The 26,697-nt window shown below is 40.9% G+C and overlaps 2 protein-coding genes across 6 annotated transcripts in view; one reads left to right on the forward strand and one right to left on the reverse strand.

Moving 5' to 3' along the window:
* COL28A1 (collagen type XXVIII alpha 1 chain) overlaps nucleotides 1-6,176 on the forward strand; it is a 159,537-nt gene extending 153,361 nt beyond the window's left edge. The window contains 2 exon segments of the mRNA XM_082846829.1: nucleotides 16-217; nucleotides 5,681-6,176. Of these exon segments, the coding sequence (XP_082702955.1) occupies nucleotides 16-217; nucleotides 5,681-5,853 (375 nt within the window). The 3' untranslated portion in view covers nucleotides 5,854-6,176.
* Nucleotides 1-26,186, reverse strand: part of MIOS (meiosis regulator for oocyte development) — a 238,446-nt gene extending 212,260 nt beyond the window's left edge. For all 5 annotated transcript variants that reach the window (XM_082846446.1, XM_082846442.1, XM_082846444.1 and 2 more), the window contains exons 1-2: nucleotides 26,123-26,186; nucleotides 18,201-18,306 (exon numbers count right to left, since the gene is read on the reverse strand). The gene's annotated coding sequence lies outside the window, so the exon portion shown is untranslated. The remainder of the gene's footprint in view (nucleotides 1-18,200; nucleotides 18,307-26,122) is intronic.
* Nucleotides 26,187-26,697: the final 511 nt, after the last annotated feature.

Consider the following 26,697-nt stretch of genomic DNA (forward strand, 5'->3'; position numbering starts at 1 on the left):
GAGTTTTTTGTATAGGTCAGTGTCTCTGGAGCCCAGGACAAAGAGAAGGAGCCTTCAGAGCCCACCTGGGCTGCCAGCCTTGCTGCCACTCCATCATCTGAGGCTGCCACCACCCAGGGGCCATTGCTCAGGTTCCCTGAGGATCAGGCAGAGGGTCTGGAAACCAGAGCTCAAAGTCCCATTTGGAACTCAGAGCGAGAAAAGTTCGTGCACGAAGGTAAGAGATTTCTGCCCATCAGCTGTTGTATCTATAATATCAAGAAGGCACAGAAAGGATGGTCTCTAAAATCTCATCCAGAGAGAACATGTTTTGACTCTAAACAGGGAGGACAAAAGACGCTTTTCATTTTATTATATATAGAATTAGAAAACTGGCTGGTTGTTGGAACAAATTTGGTCAATCAAAAAATTTAAAGCTCTTATAAGTGTTTATTGTTATTTTAAAATTTGAAAGCCTTTAGAGAGGATATTGCTCTCATGTTTGCAGTAGCTCTTACCACTCCCTACTGTCTTACATGAAGCCTTCACACATGTAGACATTTGAATTTTTGACCCCTGGTTGGAAGAAAGAAAAAGAAGCTAGAATCTAGATTCCAATTCATCAGCATATTTTCTATGCAGTTAATGTCTACAGAAATTAATCATTACATACACATTTGTGAAGAACATGCAAGAGAGACAACATCCTTGCCCAAAAGCAGCTTAGATTGGCTTGACAACAATATACATTACTCAGTTACTGCTTTTAAAGAGTGGAAGTAGTGAGAATCCACTTGCTCCCTTCTATTTGGCCGAAAAGGTAAATTTAGAGGTCAGTTTTAGCAAATAAGTGAATTGAGACATACTCCAAATCTGGGGAAATGATTATGGCAGATGGAGAAAGGGCTTATTTTGCTATTGAGAAATGAAACTTACGACATTTAAACTGTCACACAGAACACAAGTGTCAGGCAGCAAGTATCTATTTTGTCTTTTTTGGGAATTTTCTCACCTTGGTATAAGTTCCTCAGTAAGAAATAATAATCAAGGCATTAAGGACAAACATGAAATAAAAAGGGATTTAACAAATAGCTTTATTGTTGTAACTCTAATTAGCTTTATTTTTTTGGATAGTGGAAGTGTTTCTGAAACTTATTTGTAAACTGACATTAGAAGGTCATGTTTTTATTGTCCTGTAAAAGCTGATCTTTTGGGCTTCCCTGGTGACGCAGTGGTTAAGAATCCACCTGCCAATGCAGGGGACATGGGTTCGAGCCCTGGTCCGTGAAGATCCCACATGCTGTGGAGCAACTAAGCCTGGGCGCCACAACTACTGAGCCTGTGCTCTAGAGCTCTGAGCCACAACTACTGAGCCCACGTGCCACAGCTACTGAAGCCTATGCACCTAGAGCCCATGCTCTGCAACAAGAGAAGCCACCGCAATGAGAAGCCAAGGCACTGCAATGATGAGTAGTCCCACCTCGCCGCAACTAGAGAAAACCGCACACAGCAACAAAGAAACAAAGCAGCCAAAAGTAAATAAATAAAATAAATAAATTTATTTTTAAAAAAGCTGATCTTTTTAAAAGAAAATTGTGATATAAAGAGAGCCCTTCATGGAGGCAGCCATTGTTGGCACGTATTCAAGTGGCACCCCAGAAGCAGCCCAGGACCACCTTGCTGCATGCCCCAGCCCAAGCCAAAGGAACATTCTGGCCCCACTCACTCCATGCTACAGCCTAGCACTAGATCTGGGGTGGCCACAAGTGAAACAAGTGAAAAGACAGGATCATGGGGTACATCTGAGCCAAACTCTGTAAGCCCATGAGCCCTACTTGCTTCAGTAATCCCCTCCTTTTGGGGCAAAGATCCCAGAGTAAAAAGAAGGAAAAACACACACTTTAAGGGAGAAGAGTCAGCTCAAGCCTGACCCTCGGGGCTTCCACTCCAGCAACTTGGGAGCAGACCCAAGGGCGGTGACAACTACTGAGCAGAGAGGACGTCCTGCCTCACACACAGCTCCAGCTCTAGCTCCTCCACCTCCAGCCCAATCCCCTACCAAGGTGACAGCTGCCAGCTCACCCTGAGGAAAGACATGGCTGGCATCCACATCAAATCCAGCTCTCCCACCAAAGGCAGTGGGCACATGCACATAGCATAGGGACACTCCCACATAAGAACACCCCTTCAAAACCAAAATAGCTAACTGTTTCATCTAGGTTCATAGACACAGAGAAACTTAAGTGAAATGAAAAGGCAGAAGAACTACTCTCAACTGAAAGAGCAAAGAGAAAACCCATGAAAAAACAATGAAACAGAAATAAGCAACTTACCAAATAAAGAATTCAAATCATTGGTAATAAAAATGCTAATTGAATTGGGAAGAGAAATGATCTAAACACAGATCATTTTAATAAGGAACTAGAAAATAGAAAAACCCAATCAAACATAGATAATTCAGTATCTGGGATAAAGAATACTCCAGAAGCAATGAATAGCAGAATAAATGATACAGAAGGACACATAAGTGATCTGGAAGATAGAAGAATGGAAATCACTCAATCAGAACAATAGAATGACAAAAAACAAAACAAAACAAACAAACAAAAACAAGTGCAACATGCAAGATCTCTGGGATAACATCAAACATGCCTACATTTGTATCAAAAGGAGAAGACAGAGAGAAGGGGATCAAAAATGCATTTGATGAGATTATTGCTGAAAACTTCCCAAATCTGAAGAAGGAAACAGATATCCGGTACAGAAAGCATAGAGGGTACCAAATGAGATGAACCCCAACAGACCCACACCAAGATACATAATTAAAATAGCAAAAGTTAAAGAGAGAATTCTAAAGGCAGAAAGAGAAAAAAACAGAGAGTCATGTATAAGGGAATCCCCATAAGGCTATCAGCTGATTTCTCTGCAGAAAGTTAGCAGGCCAGAAGTGAGTGACATGGTGTATTCAGACTGCTGAAAGGGAAAACCCACAACCTAGGATACTCTACCCAGCAAGATTATCATTTAGAATAGAAGGAGAGAGAAAGAATTTCTCAGACAAGCAAAAACTAAAAGATTAAGCAATACTAAACCTACCCTAAAAGAAATGTTGAGATAAAGGAACCCAAGCATACTACAAAAGAAAATCATCAAACCACAATGGGAGAAACACAAATAAGAATAAATGATCAGAGAAGAACTATAACCACAACTGGAAAACAAAGAATAAAATGGCCATTTATGACAAACCCACATACTCAGTGGTGAAAATATGGAAGCCTTTCCACTAAATTCAGGAACAAACAAGTATGCCCACTCCCACTGCTTCTATTTAACGTAGTATTGGAAGTCCTAGCCACAGCAATCAGGCAAGAAAAAGAAATAAGGGTATCCAGTTGGAAGGGAAGAAGTAAAACTATCAGTATTTGCAGATGACACGATACTCTATATAGAGAACCCTAAAGTCTCCACACAAAAACTATTGGAACTAATAAATACTTCCAGCAAGGTTACAGGATACAAGATTAATATATGGAAATCTGTTGTGAGTCTATACACTAATAATGAAATATCAGAATTGAAAGTAAAAAAAAAATCTTGTTTAAAATCACATCAAAAATATTACAGTACCTAGGAATAAACTTAACCAAGAATGTGAAAGACCTATACTCTGAAAACTATAAAACACAGATGAAGGAAATTGAAGATGATACAAAGAAATGGAAAGATATCTTTTGTTCTTGTATTGGAAGAATTAATATTGTTAAAATGGCCATGGTACCCAAAGCAATCTACAGATTTAATTCAATCCCTATCAAAATACGCATGATATTTTTCACAGAACTAGAACAAATAATCCTAAAATTCATATGTAACCACAAAGACCCCAAATAGCCAAAGCAATCTTGAGAAAAAAGAACAAAGCTGGAGGTACAACCCTCTCAGACTTCAACTATACTACAAAGCTACAGTAATCATAACAGTATGGTGGTACTGGCACAAAAATAGACATATAGATCAATGGAAGAGAATAGAGCACCCAGAAATAAACCCACACACCTACAATCAATTAATCTATGACAAAGAAGACAAGAAACACAATGGAGAAAAGACAGTCTCTTCAACAAGTGGTACTGGGAAAAATGGACAGCCACATGTAAAACAATGAGATTAGAACATTTCCTCACACCATGTAAAAAAATAAACTCAAAAGTAAACTCAAAATAGTTAAATAACTAAATGTAAGACCTGAAACCATAAAACTCCTAGAATAGAACATAGGCAGAACATTCTTTGATATAAATAGTAGCAATGTTTTCTTGGATCAGTCTCCTAAGGCAAAAGAAATGAGAGCAAAAATAAACACATGGGACCTAATTAAACTTAAAAGCTTTTACACTGCAAATAAAACCTTAGACAAAATGAAAAGACAACCTACAGAATGGGAGAAAATATTTGCAAATGATGCCACTGACAACAGATTAATATTCCAAAATATGAAACAGCTCATACAACTCAGTATGCAGCCACTATGGAAAACAGTATAGAGGTTCCTGAAAAAACTAAAATAGAACTACCATATGACCCAGCAATTCTACTCCTGGGTATATGTCTGGAAAAAATAGTAACATTAATTAGAAAAGATACATGCACCTCAATGTTCATAGCAGTACTGTTTACAATAGCCAAGACATAGAAGCAAGCCATCAACAGGTGACTGGATCAAGAAGACGTGGTCTATGTATACAGTGGATACTACTCAGCCATAAAAAAGAACAAAATTCTGCCATTTGCAGCAACATGGATGGACCTAGAGAATACTATGCTTAGTGAAGTAAGTCAAAGAAAGACAAATACTGTATGATATCACTTATATGTGGACTCTACAAAATAATACAAATATATGTATTGATATACACAAAACAGAAACAGAGTCACAGATATAGAAAACAAACTTGCAGTTACCAAAGGGGAGAAGGAAGGGAGGAGGGACAAATTAGAAATGTGGGATTTAACAGATACAAACAACTATGTATAAAATTGATAAGCAACAAGGGTATACTGTATAGCACAGGGAATTACAGCCATTATCTTGTAATAACCTGTAATGGAGTATAATTGGCAAAAATACTGAATCAGTATGCTGTACACCTGAAACTAATATAATATTGTAAATCAACTATACTTCAATTAAAAAAAGAAGAGAGTCCTTTATTTTACATTTTTTTGTAACTTAAAAGGATTTTCCTCCTTTAGTAAGCACAATCACATGTGATCATAGTGGTGCTTTCTATGAACAAACTTGGAGGGAATATGTATGGAAGGCCAAGTCATCTTCATTCCAAGCGCTAATTTGATTTCAAATCAAGTCCAAAGTAAATGAAGAAGTCCTATCTCTCTCCTGTCAACTAACCCTCACAAAAGTATTAGTCAATCAAGGCTCACAGTATTGTCAGGAAAATATGCATTTTAATGGGGTTTCATGAAGTTCAAAAACTTTTGTTTTCAAAGGAATGACTATCTAATGGTGGAGTTTCAGGTGGTAGAGGAAATATGTCAGGTATTCAGGAACCCTTCCTTAACTTAGAACCATACTTTCTTAGTTGGTGCGTTAGTGTGCATGGAGAATAAGCTTCCTAAAGCTTTTACTTTTCAGTGAAAGAAAATCTTATAATAACATGCTATCCTTTTCTCACTCTAGATCCTAGATATTTGGAACCTCTACAACCAGGAAACTGTAGCGAATATGTGGTTCGATGGTATTATGACAAACAGGTCAACTCCTGTGCTCGCTTTTGGTTCAGTGGCTGTAAAGCCTCAGGAAATAGATTCAACAGTGAAAAGGAATGTGAAGAAATCTGCATTCAAGGATGAGCAAGTAAATCACCCTGCACTGAGTCAAATCTATGTCTCTATCTACAAGCCTAGGAAGAAGCTCTATAATTTCAATATTCACCCAATACAAATAAAACACCATATATGATTGTATACTGAACACTGACAATTTATAAACATAGTCAAATCCTTACAACCACCCTAGGATGTAGGTATTATTAACTATTTTTACAGATGAAGACACTGAGGCTCTGAGAAGTTTAGGAACTTCTCAAACATCACCAAACTAAAAAGTGGAAGAGATGGAAGGGTCTGACCCAGGACTGTGTAACTTCAACACACATGTTCTATCTATTTCACAACCTGCAATGTTGTTCTGATTGCCATTAATTCCTTTGCATGTGTTATGTCGGATGAAACCCCTGCCCCAGAACACCCCCACTCCCCCTGGCTCCCCCAATCCCTCACACCTGCCTCAGTCCCCCAAACCCCTAAAAGCCCTGCCTGTAGCAAAAGGTAGCTGGTGGGGAAGGAACTGGGTATGGACATTAGAAGTGATGGGAGTATGTTTGTGCAGAGATGGTGGTGAGGTAAGAAAGATATCCTGCCTGAGGGAAACCCAGCAAGATGGAGTGGTTCTGAGAGATGAGCGGCCGTGGGATAGGAGTGGGGTTGGTGAGGGTAGTTAGATTTTTGCCTCATTTGCCCTGAAAATGATTAAGAAACTAATCTGAATTAAAATTGCAACTCAGATTTATTAACAATTGTCATTCCCCACTCTTCCAACATATTTGGAAGAAAAGCCTTTATTGTATGTTTAAGCTATATATTTAAAACAAAAATTGTAATTTAGACAAAGAAACATTTTCTACCCTTCCTTTAAAATGTGTAAAAGCAACTTTGAATTTTAGTGGGTTGGGATGGGAAGGCACTTGATGGCCGAGGACCACTTGAAGCCCACATGAACTCCTGAGCAGAGCGTTTTAAACATACAGTGTACACTAAAAAAAAAAATGAGCCACCAAATTGAAATATAACCCAAGAGAGTAGTAGAGAACTTGCTCTGTCATTTTATGATATCCACTTTGGGAAGATCACTAGTTCTGAGCTGAACTCAGGCAGCATTGGTATATATCATCTCACAACACACTTTCCTCTTCTTTCAGGCCTGTGACCCTCATTTGAGTTTGGGGGTACACAAAAGTGCACCCAAGGAAGGAGGAACTGGAATAACAGCCATCTTAGCAAAAACAATTTTGTATAGCTTAAATTTTTATTATGTAGTATTTGATACTACAAAATAATATATGCAATATACTTGTAAATTTAAAAACATGATACCATGATGGACTCCAGTGAACACATCACACGGAAAATGAACCAAACATAAGCAATTCTGTTGAAACTTCCTGCGAGTCCCTCCATCATCCCAACCCCCTGCTTTCTGCCAGAATAACCCATCTTGAATTTTGGTCTTACCATTTCAATTTGTTATTGGTTTTTATATGTAATTTTACATGTGAAACCACATAAATCTCTATGTATCTCTAAATAATACATAGTCTTGCTTATTTTAGAACTTTATAAAAATGGTGTCATACTCTGGTCTTATGCAACTTGCTACTTTCATTCAATATTATAATTAATCCCTGTTTTACCATATCTAAATATATTCCTAAATAATTTATTATTTAGGTTTTTTTGAGCTTTAAAAAATTGGTTTCATGACGTGTAATTCTTTTTCACTTGATATATTATTACAATATAATTCAGACTTGTTCACTTTCACAGTTGTATAATACTGGTATGAATATATCATAACATATTCAACCATTACCTTGTCTATGCTAAATTGTTTCTAATTAATATTTTTCATCAGCTTTGCTATGAATGCTCTTACGTGTGGCTTTGGGTGCTCGTGTACCAGTGGTTTTCTAGGCTATATACCCAAAAGTGGAATTGGTGGGTTGCAGGATATGTAAACATTCAAAAATAGTACATCATACCAAATTTTTTCGCCAAGTGTTTGAACCAGTTCATTATAAATTCGCATCAGTTGTTGTATAAGCGTTCCCATTGCTTGACATTCTTTTTAACACAAAATTGTCAGACTTCTTCATTTTGTTAATCATGGATGTGAAATGGTATCTTGTTTCAATTTGCCTTTCTCTGGTAGCATCTGACCATATTTATTTACCATCTGTGCTGTTGCTTCTGTGAAATGTCTGTTTATAATTGGGGGAGATTTTCCTATTGGATTGTTTGCCTTTGCTTATTGAATTTCTGGAGTTCCTTATATATCCTGAATTTGAATTCTTTGCTCATTATTTGAGTTGCTAATATCTTTGTGGTTTGCCTTTTTACTTTACTCTTTTCTTTTCTTTTTTTAGTGAACAGAAGTTCTCAATTTTAATGCAAATTTACCCATCTTTTTTTGTGTGTGGCTAGCACCTTTTTTACTTGTTTATGCTGCTCAGACTTTCAGCCACCTTTCTTGGGCAGGAAACTCACCCAGGACAAAACCTGCTCTGGGTGCTGGGTGTACCTCTCTAGCTTCCCATCTTCATGCCTGGTAATTCCGATGAGCCTGTCAGCATGTTGGTGATTTCCAGGTGACTGTGTTTTCTTCATCTTTTTTAGTTGTCTCAGCATGAAAGTGGGTCTGAGCTACATAGATGGCCACTACTCCATTTTTTGTTGTTGTGGGATGGAGGGCTTTGGGTATTTTCTTATTTCCTGGAAGTCCAGCAATGCATTGAAAAGCCTGTATTGTCACCGTATGGTTGTTGGAAAGCAGAAAGACCCTTCAGAGTATCTAGCCTGCCATTTTGCAAAGAGCAGAAGTAGTTATGTTTGTTTTTCAAGCTTTTCACAATTTTTCCCATATAGAAAATTGATATGCAAACATATTGTAATGTTGACTTGCGTGTTCATCTCTTTGTCTGAAATGTTCTCTTCTTCCTTCATGTGACTGACCAAATCCTAATATTCCAAGGACAACTTGCAGGCCTCCTCCTTTGTGGTACTTCCTCATCTCTCTCAGTTGGGCCATGCTCAACTCTGAGGACACAAAACACTTGCCCTAATGCCTCCATTCTACCCTGATCACAGTCTAAGCTGCCTTGCACTTAGTGCAGAGCACCTGTGTTAGTTTTTTGTTTTGCTGCTTTAACAAATTGCCACAGGTTCAGCAGCTTAAAAAACACAAATGTATTATCAGTTCTGGAGGTCAAAAGTCTGATGCAGGTCTCGAGAACTGGGCTAAAAGCAAGGTGTCAGTGTTTCGTCTGGAGGATCTAGGGAAGAATCCGTTTCCTTACCTTTCCCAACTTCTAGAGGCTACCCACATTCATTGTTTGGTTCATGGTCCCTTCCTCTACCTTCAAAGCCAGCAACAGCTGGTTGGATTCTTCTCATGCTACCATCTCTCTGGTGCTCTGATTATAGCTGGGAAAGGGTCTCTGCTTTTAAGGACTAGTGTCATTTGATAAGGCCCACCTGGACAATCCAGACTACCCTCCCCATCTCAAGGTCCTTAACCTTAATCACACCTACAAAGCCCTTTTCCTATGTAAGGTTCTGGGGATTAGGGAATGGACACTGTTGCATCCATTATTCTGTTGACCACAGCATCTGTACCGCCTGCCTGTTCTCTGAACTTAGAAGCAAAGACATGCCTTGTTTATCTCTGTGTCCCTAGTTCCTGGCACATAGGAAGAACTCAATACATTAAAAAATATTAGAACTCACTTTATAAAATTCATTAGAGAAATAATTAACTCCTCGAAAGAGAGGAATAGAAAACGTTAAGAAAAAATCACACCAGTTTAAAAGAATAAGAGAGAAGTGATATGTCAATGAGTTAAAAACTATTACTCTCATCCACTTTGAGATTCAGGACACTCCTCCCCTCTTTTCCCACCGTAATTAGCAAAACAAAGGGAAAAGTCAGAAGGAGTGTTGTCTGGCTAGATAAAGAATCAAAGAGGCTGAACTGAACAACCTGAGATTTTGGAAAAGAGAATGATGATTTATGTTTTCATTGTAATCTAGTTAAAAAGCTAATATGGAAATAACCCAAGTGCCCATCGACAGTTGAATGGATAAAGAAGATGTGATACACACACACACACACACACACACACACACACACAGGAATATTACTCAGCCATAGAAAAAAAGGATGAAATATTGCCACTTGCAGCAACATGGATGGACCTAGAGAATATTATGCTTAGTGAAATAAGTCAAGCAGAGAAAGACAAATACTGTATGATGTCACTTATATGTAGAATCTAAAAAAATAATACAAATGAATCTATATATACAGACTCAAGTAAAAAACAAACTTACGGTTACCAAAGGGGAGAGGGAGAGGGGGAGGGACAAATTAGGAGTCTGGGAGCAACAGATACAAATTACTATACATAAAATAGATAAGCAATAAGGATTTAATGTTTAGCACAGGGAATTATACCCAATATCTTGTAATAACATATACTGGAATATAATCTGAAAAAAAATCCAAAACTGACTCACTGCACTATACACCTGAAACTAACACAATATTGTAAATCATTTATACTCTTATTTTTAAAAAACCAATAGAGATGGGGGAGATATACGACATTTTGTTTCTCCATTTTCAAATAAAAAAGGACAGACTATGTACACAACGTGCTAAAACCAAGAATGTGTATCGAGAGAAGTGTCCATTTTAAATTAAGACATTGAGAAATTTTTAGTATTTTATTAAGTACTAACGACGTTCAAGAATTTTAACAATGACAAACTTCCACTGAAATGTTAAAATATCTCAGACGATCATTTCTACCGTTTTCATTTAGTTGAAACCTCAGCTTTGCTGACTGCAACAATTGCTCTCATGGGAGGTCTGAAGAGCATGTTAGATTTATAAAACGCCAAGTAGGTTTGGTGATTTTAGTCTTAATGTTTTGCCCACACACAACAAGAAGTAAACGAAAGAATGAGAGAAAGCCATTTGCATGTTACATGTAACAGAATCGTTGCACATCACTAATAAACCAAGAGATCCTATAAGTAAAAAAGAATAAAAAGGAAAAAACAGGAAAATGATAGGGACTGGCAATTCAAAGGAGATGGTCAATACACCTCTGAAGGGATGCTCAGGTTCATTAACTGTCAGAGAAGTGCATGCTAAGCAGGTCTGGGGTGAGGCTGGGCACCCATGGGTGATTCTGATGAGCTACCCTGGCTGAGAACCAGCAAGGGGACATCTGAATTATGCCAGTCTCAGGAGAGAGTCTACTATCTGAATTCGAATTTTAGATGTTCAATGATTTATGCCCTTTTTCTCTACTAAACTATAATTCAGTGTCTTGCATGAACAGCCGTGCAAAGATGGATTAATGCTGTTGAAGTGTCCAAGAGCTTTTCCCCTAACTAAAATAAGACATGCTTTAGAATATGTGTGTGTGTCTGATCGTTAAAACAAGAATAGCTCCAAATCATATTTCACACATATGAACGGGATTTCAGATTTAAATATATATATCTGACTTGATTTCTAAAAGCATTCATTATTTCTTACCATTTTCATAAATTACTATCTTTGAAAAATCATTCATTTAAGCCAATTCATTAAAAGTCACATCAAACTCTGAAAGTTAGGAAATTTTAAGCCCTGCCGTAATCAGGTTGAGAAAATATGGGCTCTTCGACTTGCCAAGGATCCTTAGATTCTTCTAGTACTATGTCTCCTCTATTCCTTATATCCTTTAGACAAATACTCTGACTGGGCATTCTTGAGGTGAGCATTTCTGACAAGACAATTTTCTCCTCCAGAGGCAGCCCATTGTTTAGGTAACACCAACTCCCACTGCTATAGTTGAGCTGGATGTCCCCTGTGGCTTCCATCCTAATAAACTCCTACCCTGACCTTGTGGAACCTTTCAGAATGGTTGTGTTATTTTAAGACAAGCCAATATGTCCTCATTCATTTGGGCTGCTTCAGCAGCTTCTCCTATTTCCATGGCTTTTTTTTTTTAACCACCCTACCCTCTAATTCTGAGCATGCCCTCCAGCTTGTGATGGGTGTTCTTGGTGCCTAGAGCAGGGGAGAGTAGCAAACCTATTAACATATCCCTGATTTTAAACAGTATTATGTTCCTGTGGAATAGAAAAAAACCTAAGGTAACTGCCACATCAGTAGAAGACATGGGAAAATTTCCCTCTATCTTGGAAGCAAAGAAAAATAGGAATTACACAGTAGGAATTCTAAATAGTAAATCAGGACTTGTGGATTGCAAAGACAGCAAAATAAAGACTTCTTTCCCTATTTCTCTCTGAAATTGACTGAAGCTTCAATTTTATTTTTACTATCCTTCAAATTTGCCTTTAAAGTCTGCACTCACAGTTTCTTGACATTATTTTTAAGTACTAGTGGAATTCTCCAATTATTTTCTCCTTAGTGTATTAGTTGGTGTTACCTTAAATTTATCATTTGGCTGTTTTCCATCTCTTGCATCTTAATGAAGAGTGCTATGGTTTTGCTAGTTTCAGCAATTTGGGATTTTTCCCAAGTTGATTCTGTTATGAATACATCACTGCTCAGACTTGTTTTTGACTCTTTAAAACAAAACAGAGCATGTCCCTGATGGGAAAAAAATCAAAAACAAAACCCCAACAGACCTTGTTTCTATGTGATCATCTCATCTCTAGTCTTCCAAGAAATAAATATTGGAATTTGTGTAGACTTTCTTTGTGGTATATTACATACTTTGCTATTAAATAATATGGACAAATACAGTAAAATTGACTAAAATTGTGCCTATTCAAATTTTAGAGTGTTACTTGAGCTTTTCCCATACTGAAAGTTGAAGGCCAAGCCTATTAAATTTGCTTCGTACCACCCTCTGCCTTCACCACAAACCAGCAGTCCCTCTGTATTCCATTTCTCTGAATGGTGCAATCACTCAGCCGCTGACCTCATCTGGCCTCTGAGGAACACCCCAGACTCTTGCCTCTCCCTTATGCCCAATATCCAATTGCTCAGTGCATCTGGTCCATCTTACTTCTCCCTGATCTTCTCCACTCTGAGTTTCTCATTGCTTCCAAACCAGCCTCCTCACCTCCATCTTATCCCTCACCTCTGATCTTTATCCCCACAGTGCTGCTGAGTTACAGAAAATGTGACCCAATCACTCTCCTCCTTAAAATGCTTTAGAGGCTCTCCGTCTTCTCCAAGGTACAGAGCAAACCTTTTAGCGCAGTATTCGAGGTCCTCACCTCTGCTTACATTTCTCATTTATCTTCCTTGAGGTTCTTATACATATTCTTCAGTTCAGCTATACTCAACCATTTGCTACTTTCTGAGATCACCATTCCTTTCCCTTTGAAATATTCTCTCTTTGTGCCCTCCCTTCCTTTTTTTCCTTCCTCCCTCCTTCTCTCTCTTCCTTTCTTCTTCACTTAGTATTATGGAACTCATTCTGTGTCCGTAGATGAAGAGCTACCTTAGACTTAAAATACTTCACAGCAGTTCATTTTATTTAATCAACCCATCTTTCCTTGGCCTTTCAATGTTTCCAATCTTTTTTATTATGACCAAAGAAAAGCTTCACTGAATAGCCCTGTACACATTAGTCTTCTGTTTTTGGGGTACATATTAGTGTTTGTGTAAGTATATCTATACAATCTATTCATGAAGCGAAATTGTAAGAACAAAGAGAATGTACTTTCGATAGGCATGTCAAAGGACTTACTTTAAAGATTGTGCCAATTTACATTCCCCCAACTTATGAGTGTACCTGCTTTTTCCCTTTCTCACCATTATTGAGTCTTATCAGTTGTTTGATCTTTGTGATCCTCTGATGGTTGAAAATGGGATCTCACTTCAGTTTTAATGTGTATTTTTCTCTTATTTTTTCATTTCTTTATATTGCAAAATATTTGATATAGTCAAAGGAATATATATTACATATAAGTAGGTTTTAAAGTAAAATTACATAAAAACCTGTGTATCTACCACCCAGCTGAAGAAATAGATCACTACCAATATCATTAAAGCCACCACTAAGTTTGTCCCCAGCTGGACAAAGGCAACTTGAAAATAAGTGGTCATGGTGACTTGAGGTGCCCAAGAATACGCTATATGAATCTCCAGAGATTACCATGGCCAGCAATGTGCTATACAGATCCTGAGATTATTATGTCCGATGATACCCTATGTGGATTCCAGAGGTTACTGTGTCCAAGGATATATCATGAATCTTCTGAGGTCACCCTTGAAAGCAGCTCAAAACAGGATAATCTCGGGGAGCCACTCCAGTCCTAATCCCAAATACCTGCTACAAATAATCCAAAGGTCTGTGCTAGAGCTCTGTGGGAGGCTAACTCAGTCCTTGTGGCTCATAGAGATGCCATGTCAAGTTCTAAATACCACCAGAAACCTCGCTCAGCTTTGATCTTCTCACCTGGTATTCTGCTTCCCTGCTGTCTGCCACTCAGTATGCCAAGTATTAAAACTGGGTGTAGTTATGGAGGTTATTCATTTAGGATTATGCCAAGAACCCAGGAATGCCTGAGAGTTACTCTAAACCCCAGCTCCCCACATCCACAAGAATACGTACAGAGAACAACAGCAAAGGACAGCAAATCTCCACATCATTTTCTATACTTGAGCCAAGTGCCAGGGCTGAGCTTTCTGGCAAGTACGACTGAACTGCACAGCATCTTTCGGTCCTAGGCTAGTTCATCCTAAATAGTTTCTAACCAAATGCCATCTAGCACATTCCTTAGTGCCTTGGGAAAGTAAGCAGAGAAAGACATTCTTTTATTCACTCACTCACTGATTCGCTCATTCATTCATACAATTACTCTCTACTGTGTGCCAGGCACTGTCTCTGCATTTATGAAGCTTATTTTCTAGTGGAGGACAGACTTAAGAGTCATGTAAATGTCAAACAGAAATTAATCTGTGAAATATATGATATGCTCAGTACTATGAAAAAGGTCCATTGTGCCAGTAGAGCATGTCGTAGAGAAAACACAGCAAGAGAGTGCAAGTCATCAATGCTATGGAAGACCGTGATTGTTTGTTTACAATTATCCTTTCTTTCTCTATCCTTGCCATGCTTGCTGTAGGTAGGGTGTACTTTCCTGCACATTTGACTCTGGGCTTGGTTATTGATTTGCTTTGGCCAATGGAATGTGCACAGATGTCAGGTATGCCATGACAGAGCAGAAGCTTTAAATGTGGTTGCATGCTTTGGCCCTGTGCCTCTTCCTCTGGACCTTCACCAAGAAACTAGCATGCCTTCACCTTTGCTCCCAGAATAAGAAGATGCATAGAGCTGAACTGAGGACAGGCAAGCCCACTTGAACCAAACTAAGCTTGCTGAGCCCAGCAGAGCTGGAGCCATTGATAGCCCTCAAGTCATCTGGGCAAGAAATCAATGTTTATTGCCACCAGCCACTTAGATTTGGGATTGTGTGTTACCACTATAAAAGTTGACAGATACAAATCCCTACTCTCAGGCTTGCCTTGGCTGTCTATGGCAGGCTGTAGCCCCTGGCCTGGCTGACATGTGAGACAACAGAGAGGCTGTAGGAGATGGCTGGGTCTTTTCCCATGTAGGAAAAGGCTCTGACATGTCTACTACTGCAGCTTCTTAGAAGAGGAAAGAAAGAGAGAGATGGACAGTCTTGCTTCCAACTAAGATGGAGTAATATGGACCAGATTTATCCTCATTCTTGAAACAACTAAAAACAGACAACATTTAGGAAATGACACTTTGCAAAACATGTAAACCAGTCAAGGAAGGACAGTGGGCCCTGATAGGCAGGAAAGAAAATGAAGTGAGCCCTGCAATTGCCCCAGTCTACTGCTTTGGTAGCATTTCCAGGCCGCAGTGCGGAGAGAGGGAACCAAGGCAGGACCTGGCAGATCCCTGGGATGAGGCCTAAGAGCTCAGAAAGACCAAGGCGGCTAGAATTCTGAGGATGAGGACAGAGATCTGGACAGGAGAGAAGTTCACAGGGTGTGAACTTGGGAGGTCTGTGGAGGGTTCCCCCTGAGTATTCAGCTAGGTACTGGTGAGTGAATGCACATGTGGAAACTACCCAAACCTAGAAACTGAGCCAACTGAAAAGATTAAAGGTAACAGTGTCAGGTGCTAACTTTGGGCCGGGAGCAATCAATGCCTGTCATACCAGCCAGACTGGAAAACCTCAAGACTCACTCAGTGTTTGGTAAAGTACATTCTGGACCATAAAATAAGTGCCAATAAATTTAAAAGAATTCAATTCATATAAAATATGTTCTTATCACAATGAAATTAAGTTATAAACCAATAGCAAACATATATTTGGAAAAACCTCAAATAGGTCCAAACTCTATAAACTACTTCTAGATCCATAGGTCAGTAAAGAAATCAAAGAGGAAAATTAGAAAGTATTTTGACCTGAATGAAAATAAATACACGGTGTAGCAAAATATGTGGCATGCTGGGGCTTCCCTGGTGGTACAGTGGTTGAGAGTCCGCCTGCCGATGCAGGGGACACGGGTTCGTGCTCTAGTCCAGGAAGATCCCACATGCCGCGGAGCGGCTGGGCCCGTGAGCCATGGCGGCTGAGCCTGCGCGTCCGGAGCCTTCGCTCCGCAACGGGAGAGGCCACAACAGTGAGAGGCCCGCGTACCGCAAAAAAAAAAAAAAAAAAAAAGAATCCTTCTGCCAATGCAGGGGACATGGGTTTGAGCCCTGGTCCGGGAAGATCCCACATGCTGCGGAGGAACTAAGCCCGTGTACCACAACTACTGAGCCTGCGCTCTAGAGCCCATGAGCCACAACTACTGAAGCCCGTGTGCCACAACTACCGAAGCCTGCGCGCCTAGAGCCTGCGCTCCGTAACAAGAGAAGCCACTGCAATGAGAAGCCCTCACACCGCAACGAAGAGTAGACCCCGCTCGCCGCAACTAGAGAAAGCCCGCGCACAGCAACGAAGACCCAAGGCAGCCAAAAAAAATCTATTTTTTAAAAAAGAAAAAAAAATTTTTTAAATAAATAAATTGTTCTAAAAAATTTTTTTTTGTGGCATGCTACTAAAGCAGTATGTAGGGGAAAATCTGTAACACTAAATGACTATTAGAATAGAAGTCCCAAATCAATGACTTAAGCATCTAACTTAAGAAACTGGAAAGGAAGAGCAAATTAAACCTAAAATAAGTCAAAGAAATAGTCATTACCAGAGTAGAAACTAATAAAATAGAAAGCAGAAAATAAATGGGTATATACTTATTTCAAAACTTAACAAATTGTATACTTTAAATAGTTTTAGTTTATTGTATGTCAATTATACCTCAATGAAGCTATTTAATCTTTTTAAAAGTATCTTGGAGTGGGGAAGGAAGGGAGAATGAACGAATGAGCTGACCCTTCCACAGCCTGAGTGAGAGAGATAGAGAACCTCTCCAGAGACTAGAAATCACTTATGTGCTTGGCATTTTAATAGTTTAATACAAATTTCCCCTGTCTAGAGGTAAATGTAGGCACTTTGGTGACCTGAGCGTGATTAATCAAATTAGCATCCCTTATTATTAAGGGGAGGAGCTGGGGTTTAAGATGTAGCTCTTAACCGCCCCTTACATTACTGAACCCATAAATGAGCTGGCATAGTTTTGGTTGTAATTTCAAGTCCTCTGAACCCCAGCCTTACTCCTGTTGTTCCTGTCTCTGTTTACAGCATCACCACATATCTTCACCTTCAGATCTCACATTCCATAAGTCACTGAGTCCTACAATTAAACCACAAAAATCCTGTTCCATCATTCTCTCCCGACCTTATGCTCCACCCATTCTGCTTAATAATCCCAAATGTACTAGGTTGGGTTTGTTTTTGGTATTCAGCCTTTTGTCCTCGCACCTGGTGCGTCCTCTGTCTCTTTTCTGCATGGCAGACTCCTACATATTCTATAAGACTTAGTTTAAATATTGTATCTTTGATGAAGTCTTCCCCAACTTCCAAGAAAAATGGCCCCCTTTTGTCTGACCCCCAAATAATACTGCCCTAATGGCATCTACTAATGGCACAAGAAACACTATAACTGTAACCTGGGCAGTGAACTTGGACTCCTACACTGGTTTGGGCTTGAAGAAGTCACAGAAATGCTAGTGTAAAGTGGAAGAAGCAGGAAGAGAGAAGGACTCCTTACATCAGAGGCTGCAGTACCATCTTTCTTGGGGACACCTAGACACTAAGAGCATTTTCAGAAACACAGCAATAAAACATGAAAAACAATCATTTTTCTTAGAATAGACATTAGTAGAAAAAAGAAATGTGTTCTGAGGATTTAGAAATCCGCCGTTATCAACCCTACCCATGTAGGAAAGAAATAATTAGCTTACTGAGGAATTCCCTGGTGGTCCGCTGGTTAGGACTCTGCGCTTCCACTGCAGGGGGCATGCGTTCGATCCCTGGTCAGGGAACTAAGATCCTGCATGCCATGCCACACTGCGAAAAAAAAGAAAAGAAAGGAAAAGAAAAAATTAGCTTACTGACAGAGGGGCTTGTGTCATTGCAATGCGGAATATAACCAGGCATTTTAAATGGGGGCTCGTGCAGCAGGGACAGGAGGAGACTGGCCATTTACTTCCACTGGCCAGTGTGGCCAAAAGCTAATTGAAAGCCCATGTCCACGTTACTGTGGACATTACAATTCATTGAAATAAATATCTATCACTGTGGGAGAAACAACCTGGTGTAAGAAATGGAAGCCAGGAGACAAGTTTCCTAGTTCAGCTCTACTAAAAATATTTGCTACTGATTTATCTGGTTTGTTTGATAAAGAAAAACAATTTTAAATATCTTAAGATAATGATGCTTTTAAACTTAACTCTATAGATAATATTTATATTTCCACTATCAAAAGGCTCTGGCAAGTAATTTTTAAAGTGGCATTTAATCAGAGGAGCATGTCCAAACAAGAAGCAATGTCCCTTTTTCCCCGGCAGCCTTGATTCAGTTAATAATTAAATTTTTATTGAATGCTGACTATATTTAGAGTACTGAATTAGGTGTTGTTTGAACTGAAAAAGAAGTTAAAAAAAAATTGTACCCACATTGAGCCTATATACTAAAGGAGCACATTTAAGTCCATATGTTGACAGCAAATCAATTACAGTAACATTTCAGAAAACCCATCATTGTTAGGGAATGTTGGATGCTAGCTACCCAAATGAACTTTTCTTCTAAGGTAAACTTTTTTCACTCAATACCAAAAATTTATTCTAACTTAAAGAGAAAAACAATACTGGAGGTTTTTATGAAGTGTATGTATTACCCATTAGTAAGGAAATCCAAAAAGGTTGCTATACTAGTTAAGAATCTTTATTTATAACTCCAAGGTTGACTTAACTGAATCATTTGAGAAATACCTTAGGGAATCCTGGATGAACCAGACCTAGACTTTCCTTCTTAAGACTTACATCCTAACTGACATAAAGTTCATGTTTCTCATCCTAAATCTTAGCAGAAGTTTATCTTTTACTAGTCATTACCAAGTCTAATGACTTCATTTTACAAATGCCAGACTCAGTTCCTGGAGGTGGAATGATCTGCTCAGTCACTTAGCTAGTTACTTTAGCTAGTTAATCTGGTTAGTCCTACAGCTAGTTATATAGCAATGTTACTACTCAAAAACAGTTCTTCTAACTCCAAGGAATGTGTTGCTCTTGCTTTACCTGCCCCCGGCTGTTGCTCAGGGTGTCTAGAAACGGGGTAACTAAGCCTGTCAGGAGCCCTTCACACACGGCCCAGGCCGAAACGCTGCTCCAGTTCTGGACCAGTCTCAGGCTGCTGTCCATCCTGTGGTTGGTTAAGGCCTCAGAATCGGATAGTGAAGAAACAGTCATCTCCAGCCTTCCTGGCTCTGAGTAATTCCTGGGTTACATGTATCCAGGAGGGTGGATGAGTTATGAGTTAGACATGTGGGTTTAGTCAAAACCGGGCAGTCCAGTTACGATAACAGAAACTCAACTTTTATTCTATTCTGCACGGGGCATATAGAAATGCATTAGAAATACGAGTCAGACAGCAGTAGCAACTTGCGAAACTGCTGTGGACTATTCACAGAGTGTCTCTTAGGGTTGAGGTGAACCTGAAGAGCTGTTCAAAGGTGTCTTTAAATTTTAAATCTACACTTAATCAAACTCCTACCTCCCTTCTTCACAGTATCAGGTCCAAATAGGCCCTTTTTAGTCCTCTGGGAGCAGACTATATATCATTTAAGAGGGATCCAGTTTCATTGGGCTTAATACCTATTTTCATACATGATGCTGTAGGTATTGTTTTACCATTACCACTGACTCTTATTTGTAAAACACTGATTCCTCTTCACACTGATACCAAATGTCATCTGTAATTTTCACAACGCAATTTCTTCTATTCGGCAGTAACTCCAGACCCCTTAAGAATTTGCCTAGAGGTTCGCACTTCAACATTAGGGAAGAAAACTGATACATCTCAGACGGGAGCCCAAAGGTCTCAGTAGGTATTAATATAGTTGATGAGGGCGGGCAAGGGTGGCCCACCAAGTATTTCATATCTTCCACCAGGCTACAGAATGAGGGACCAAAGAGCTTGCTTTGTTTGGGGGTAGGCGTGGATACTCCCTGAGAAGACATGTCCCGTAAAAGACAAAGGGTGACCATAAAGCAGACCAGGTTTAGTCTCCTGTGTGTCAAACTCATAACCAGTGTTCATCTCTGTTGGGAGTGTGGCTGGTCTTCAAGGGAGTCCAGAACTAATTGTACTGATCAACTCACTGGTCAGGGCACTGCCCAGCTCCTGGGTCTTTGTCACATAAAGGACAGTGACACAGAATCCAGGTCTCCTTACTCTCAACCCAGTGCCCTGTCCACACTGCCTCTGTGCACTGTTCTGCCATGCGTGGTTACTTCAGTGTCCCCAACGAGAAGAGAATAAAATGACTCCTAACATATTAGAATGTCTGTTCAACATCATACATAGGCAATACACTGAAACACTTATTACACCCACCTTCTCATGGCAAAAGGACATTTATGTTTCTATGATGCATTTGGATTAAAAAAAAATTTATCCACGTGTCTTTCAATTGATTCCCTCACATCCCCTGCAATTATATATGAGCATAAGCTTAAGTCTTCTTTAACCCTTTTCAGAAAACAAAAAGCAAAACCAAAACACCACCAGCTTGGAATTCCTGCTTCCTCTTGTATCCTTTAGGAAAGAACTAACCTCTCTGAGTCATAATTTCCTTCCTCTCTCCATATACATGGAAATGATCTACCAAACATTTGGTGGCTTGTTTCCTAGCCTCATAAAGAGCAACAGAGTCATTTCTGCCCAATCTGTTTCTTTGTAATCATATTACTAGTTAGACTCTTTCAGATACCAAGGAAGAAGCTCATCAGTGTCGTTTATAGGATGGTATCCACAGGGAGGGCAGATGCTGAGGAACCCAACTCTCAGCCCAGTCTGTACCCATCTCAGCACTTCTGAGACTAGGTTGTCCAGAGAGGCAGGGGGAGAAGAGAAATCTTGTCAGTCAAGATACAGAAGCAGTGCTGGTGATTCAGATGTGTGGCGCTATCTACTCATCTATTTCAGTGGCTGTTTGAGCAATGTTTTTTGTTCAAGTTCGAGAAAGCATGAAGCAATTAGTGGTATTTAGAAAATGATTATGAACAAATGAGGCTGCTTTCATAAGCCACAAGTCCTCACACATTCTTTTTATATGTGTGACATGAAGGTCACAACTTAGATCTAATTTTCACACCTGCCTTGGAAACTTTGGAATATCGGGGCCAACTGTGAGTCCACTTTGCAGGAGGACATACTCATACTCCCGGGAGAAAAGGCAAAAGCAACCTCAGAGGTGATGGTCAGATTCCTGGGGGTGGGGTGACTTGACTGAGCAGAGGATGCATTCAAGGCTGTGCCCAAGTCTTCCTCAAAGAGAATCAAGGGGCAGTTAAGCAACTCGGGTATACCTGTAGGTTCTGTAGTGGCGGAGATGGGGAAGGACAAACCTGGCCAGAGGTCATTAGGAAAAGCTGAGGGTCAAAAGCTGGAAACACCATCCACAATGGTCATTATCAAGGATGACAGGTCCACAGAGTCTAGGGTTAGGATCACACTAGATCAGATTGAGAGCAGGACGGGAATAAGTGAGGGGAACGTGATAGTTGCTGAGTCCAGGGAGTTGGCTGTTAGCAGGAAAGCATCAGGTGGCTTGGTTAGAGCCACTCAAAGAACCAGAGGCAGGACAGCCCAACAGCACTAACAGTGAAAGTTCTGCTCTATGTGACACTGGTAATAACCTTCAAATGCCCTCTGGCCTGGTTTCTAGGACATTCTGGCTAAGTGAAATGTCTCTAATCATGAGGCAAAATCCCCAGCACTCCCAATCCCCGGACAGTCTTCGTAGCAACTGGACAGCAAGTGGCAGTCACAAGAGGAGGGAAAATATGAATGTACAGGTGGTAGCAGGTGTTGCTAGGCAGTCAATAAACAATGACAGGAATGTGGCTACATGCCACCAGTACAAAAAGACCCAAAAGCCACTAAAATTGTAAGCAGCTCTTTGCAGGAAACTGCTCTCAGCAGGAAACCCCTTTCTTCATCACTTTAGCAGAGCTATATTGTAACTAACTTCTAACCAGGCACCCCCAGAAACCCCCATGTTCTACTCATCTCTGGCCCAAGCATACCTTTCAAATCTCTTGATCACACAATACTTTGCCTAACTTGTCGGTTCTTTCATAGATCAAAGAAGTAGAAATGAAGAATAGGTAATTAACAGATGGATAGACCTCTTCCCTACCTTCCCCTTCGGTAATCTCCTGAACAAACTGTGTGACCAAACGGTGTGAAGAAGATAGCATTTCTTTTTAATGGCTGAGTAATATTCCATTGTATATATGTACTATACCTTCTTTGTCCATTCATCTGTCGATGGACATTTAGGTTGCTTCTACGTCTTGGCTATTGTAAACAGTGCTGCAGTGAACACTGGGGTGCATGTACCCTTTTGGACCATGTTTTTCTCAGCCATTAAAAAGAATGAAATAGGGACTTCCCTGGTGGTCCAGTGGTTAAGACTTCGCCTTCCAATACAGGGGGTGAGGGTTCAATCCCTGGTTGGGGAGCTAAGATCCCACATGCCTCGTGGCCGAAAAACCAAAACATAAAACCAGAAGCAATACTGTAACAAATTCAATGAAGACTTTAAAAATGGTCCACATCGAAAAAATATTTTTTAAAAAAAGAATGAAATAATGCCACTTGCAGCAACATGGATGGACCTAGAGATTGTCATACTGAGTGAAGTAGGTCAGACAGAGAAAGACCAATATCACATGGTATCACTTATATGAGGAATCTTAAAAAAAAAATGATACAAATGAACTTATTTACAAAACAGAAACAGACTCACAGACCTAGAGAAAAAATTTATGGTTATGGGGGGAAGGGTGGTGGGAAGGGATAGTTAGGGAGTTTGGGATTGACATGTACACACTGCTATATTTAAAATGGATAACCAGGGACTTCCCTGCTGGCATAGTTGTTAAGAATCTCCCTGCCAATGCAGGGACATGGGTTGGAGCCCTGGTCCAGGAAGATCCCACATGCCGCAGAGCAACAAAGCCTGTGCACCACAAGTACTGAGCCCGCGCTCTAGAGCCTGTGAGCCACAACTACTGAGCCCACGTGCCATAAGTACTGAAGTCTGCGTGCCTAGAGCCTGCACTCCACGACAGAAGCCACCGCAATGAGAAGCCTGCGCACCGCAACGAAGAGTAGCCCCCGCTCACCGCAACTAGAGAAAGCCCGTGCGCAGCAACAAAGACACAACGCAGCCAAAAATAAATATAAATAAATAATTTAAAAAAAATAAAAGGCATATTTAGAGCTTACTATATAATAAATAAATAAATAAATGAAATGGATAACCCACAAGGACCTACTGTAGATCACAGGGAACTCTGCTCAATATTATGCAACAGCCTAAATGGGAAAAGAATTTGAAAAAGATACATGTACATGTGTAACTGAATCACTTTGCTGTACACCTGAAACTAACTTAACATTGTTAATCAACTGCACTCCAATATAAGGTAAAATGTTAAAAAAAAAAAGAAGACAGCACCTAGAGGAAAATCACGAGTCGTCGACGCGCCTGCATGCAGTGGGGGATGGCGACAACCCTGAGCCCCACGTCTCAGTGATTAACTGAGATGCGTCCCCTCCTTCCCTTTACAACTTTCATGGCCGAGCAGAATCTTTGCAGGTGGTTTCTGAGGGACACCGAGTCCACCATCTCCCCAGATGGCCAGCATCCTGATTAAAGGCAACTTTCCTTTGTACCAACGTTCATGAGTTTGGTTTTGTAAGCGGCGAGTATCAGGACCGGATCGGTAACAAAATGACACTTTGGGGAACTGGGTGGGATGAAGGCGGGGCCTGCATCCCCAAGCGTGGAATTCCTCCGTCTCCCGCAGTCCTCACTCTCTCCCCTCCAGCTCCAGCACACAGTGCCTTCTCCCAGGGCTGGCACGGTGGCCTTTGTTCATATAAATCCTACCCAGCCGCTCTCCTGCAAGGAATCACTCAGTGGGTTCTCACAACCCACATACCAGGGCCCGGCCGGCACCGACTCCCGCCTGCCTAGTGGAGACGTTCACGTTTCCTCCTGGTCACATCCCATGCCCTCCGGCCCACTGGCAGCCTTTCTGTCCCTCCACAGAGTTCTTTCCCATCTCAGAGGATCTTTTCTGGCTGTTCCGCAGCCTCGAAGGTTTTTCCTCCAGCCGTCTGCAAGGCTGGTTCCGGGTTCATCTCCCAGGGCTCAGCTCACGTGACCTTCCCTGACCTCCGTGTAGTCGCCCTCCCCCCGCCACTGCCTTTTAATTACCTTCGCCAACCTCCTCACAAGGTTTGTTTACTCGTATTATCTCTTCTAGGGGCACGGGCCTTGCCTGCTTTGCTCACTGTATCGCAGTGTCCTGTGCATAACAGGCGCTCCAATAAATTTGTCTAAGTTGAATGGGTAGATGAAAGAATTCTCAGTTCGAGGGTGGGGAAAGGATGGGAGGAGAGGCACCATCAGGGCTATGCTTTGTTGAAGGCATTCTGAAGTATTACCACCTCACTCTTCATCCCTGGGACGGGGCCCATCCCTCTGTCTCTCTGGTTGGCTCTAGGCCCTTTTCTTATTATCTTATCCAATTGAGGGGCCAGAAGAGGCAGCAACAGCTGGTGCAGGCTTTGAGCATAGAGGGAGCAGGTTCCATGTGAAGGGACTGGCAAGTGGTCTCTGACCCTAAAATATCCATTCCATCTACTTGCCGGTGCCATCTTTTTTTTTTTTTTTAAATTTAGTTGTAATTGACGTCCTGTGTGAAATTCTTCTATTAGCATTACAAGCTTGCCTGTCAGCTAAGACATTGCCTCCTGGGTCCTCCTTTTTTCAAATGTAAACAGCTCTGGTAAGGGTAACACAAAAAGGTGGCCCAGCTCCCTGCCATTAAACACACAGAGCAGGATCCTGCCTGGGACTGAAGCAGAACCAGGGGGCTCCCCTTTGCCAGATACAGAAAGTCCCAAGGGGCCACCACTCCTACCCCTAACAACGTGAACAAGCCTGATGAGGTACAAAATCACCTTTAAAAACAAAACGCTTGAAGCAAGTGGTGAACAGAATCCAAGGGAAGCCCAAGGAAGCCCAGGGCTGCCAGTGAGACTGACGGAGGCCCCGCACTATTCCCCTCCCACACAAGCTGGCAGCCAGCTTTAAGGGCTTAGCCTCGTCTGACTTGTCCGGGAGGCCTCCTCCTCCACAAGCGTTAAGAGTAACAAGGTTGGATCAGATAATATCCCTGAACCTGCCCAACCTGTCTCACAGGGTAACTATGAAGCCGGAGTGGGACAGAGGCTGTAATCTGTCCTGAGCTATGTAAACATAAGCATCAACGCCGACTTTAGCAGTTCAGCCCGGGGCCGTTCCTTCCTCTGCCTCTCAAATTACATTCAACAGTTTCCAACGAGAGAAAAACTCGACCCCGGTGGACACCACTCAGAACCGACACAATGTCAGCTGACATTTTAGGTCTAACTACCAGTGTTTGTAGACGACATTTTGAAAATCACTCTGAGAGGGGACACGATTCCCCCTTCCGCTCTCGGGTTTCTCAAGTCTCCTTTGCCCCACCCGCAATCCTACACACGTACACACAACCCCCACACACTCTTCCTCCGCTAGGGTTCTCAAGTCAGCCCCACTGACCTGAACAAGGAGCAGTCTTGAGCAGGAAGCCAGTTCGAATCGAGGTCGACCTATGAACCTGGCCAGTCCCTGGCAGACTGGGGGTTTGGCCAGCATCTCTAGCAGTTATTATGAAAGTCTTCTGTAAACCTGTGCTGGCGCTTGCGCAAATCCACCTGCTCTTTGACACAGGTGTTTTGACTTGGTAATGCAAATCTAGACCGTTAAATGAATCAGGTGTTTTCACTTACACGTGAAATTTTTGCTATTAATTTTCTTGCTTTCCTGGGCTTGGTTTTCAAGCCCCTAAAAGACAAGAAGCTTTCTATTTAGTAGCTAAAGCTCTGTAAGAGTTGATTTTTATTGGGGCCCATGAATTCTTTCCCACAGCCTTGATCTAATCCGGGTCCCAGAGATGTACTTCATTCACATTTACTACGAGCAGCATAACCAAAGCAGCTCACTGATAACTGAAGAAAAAATCAGGTCATAAGGGAAGGACAGGAGTAGGAGCATTTTACAGATGAAGAAAGCAAAGTATGAAGATAGCTCCAGTCATCTGGCCAAAGGCATACCATTATATAGGACTAGCAGAG

This window comes from Leucopleurus acutus (genome assembly GCF_964270905.1).
Source record: "Leucopleurus acutus genome assembly, chromosome: 9".
In the NCBI taxonomy this organism is placed as follows: Eukaryota; Metazoa; Chordata; class Mammalia; order Artiodactyla; family Delphinidae; genus Leucopleurus; species Leucopleurus acutus.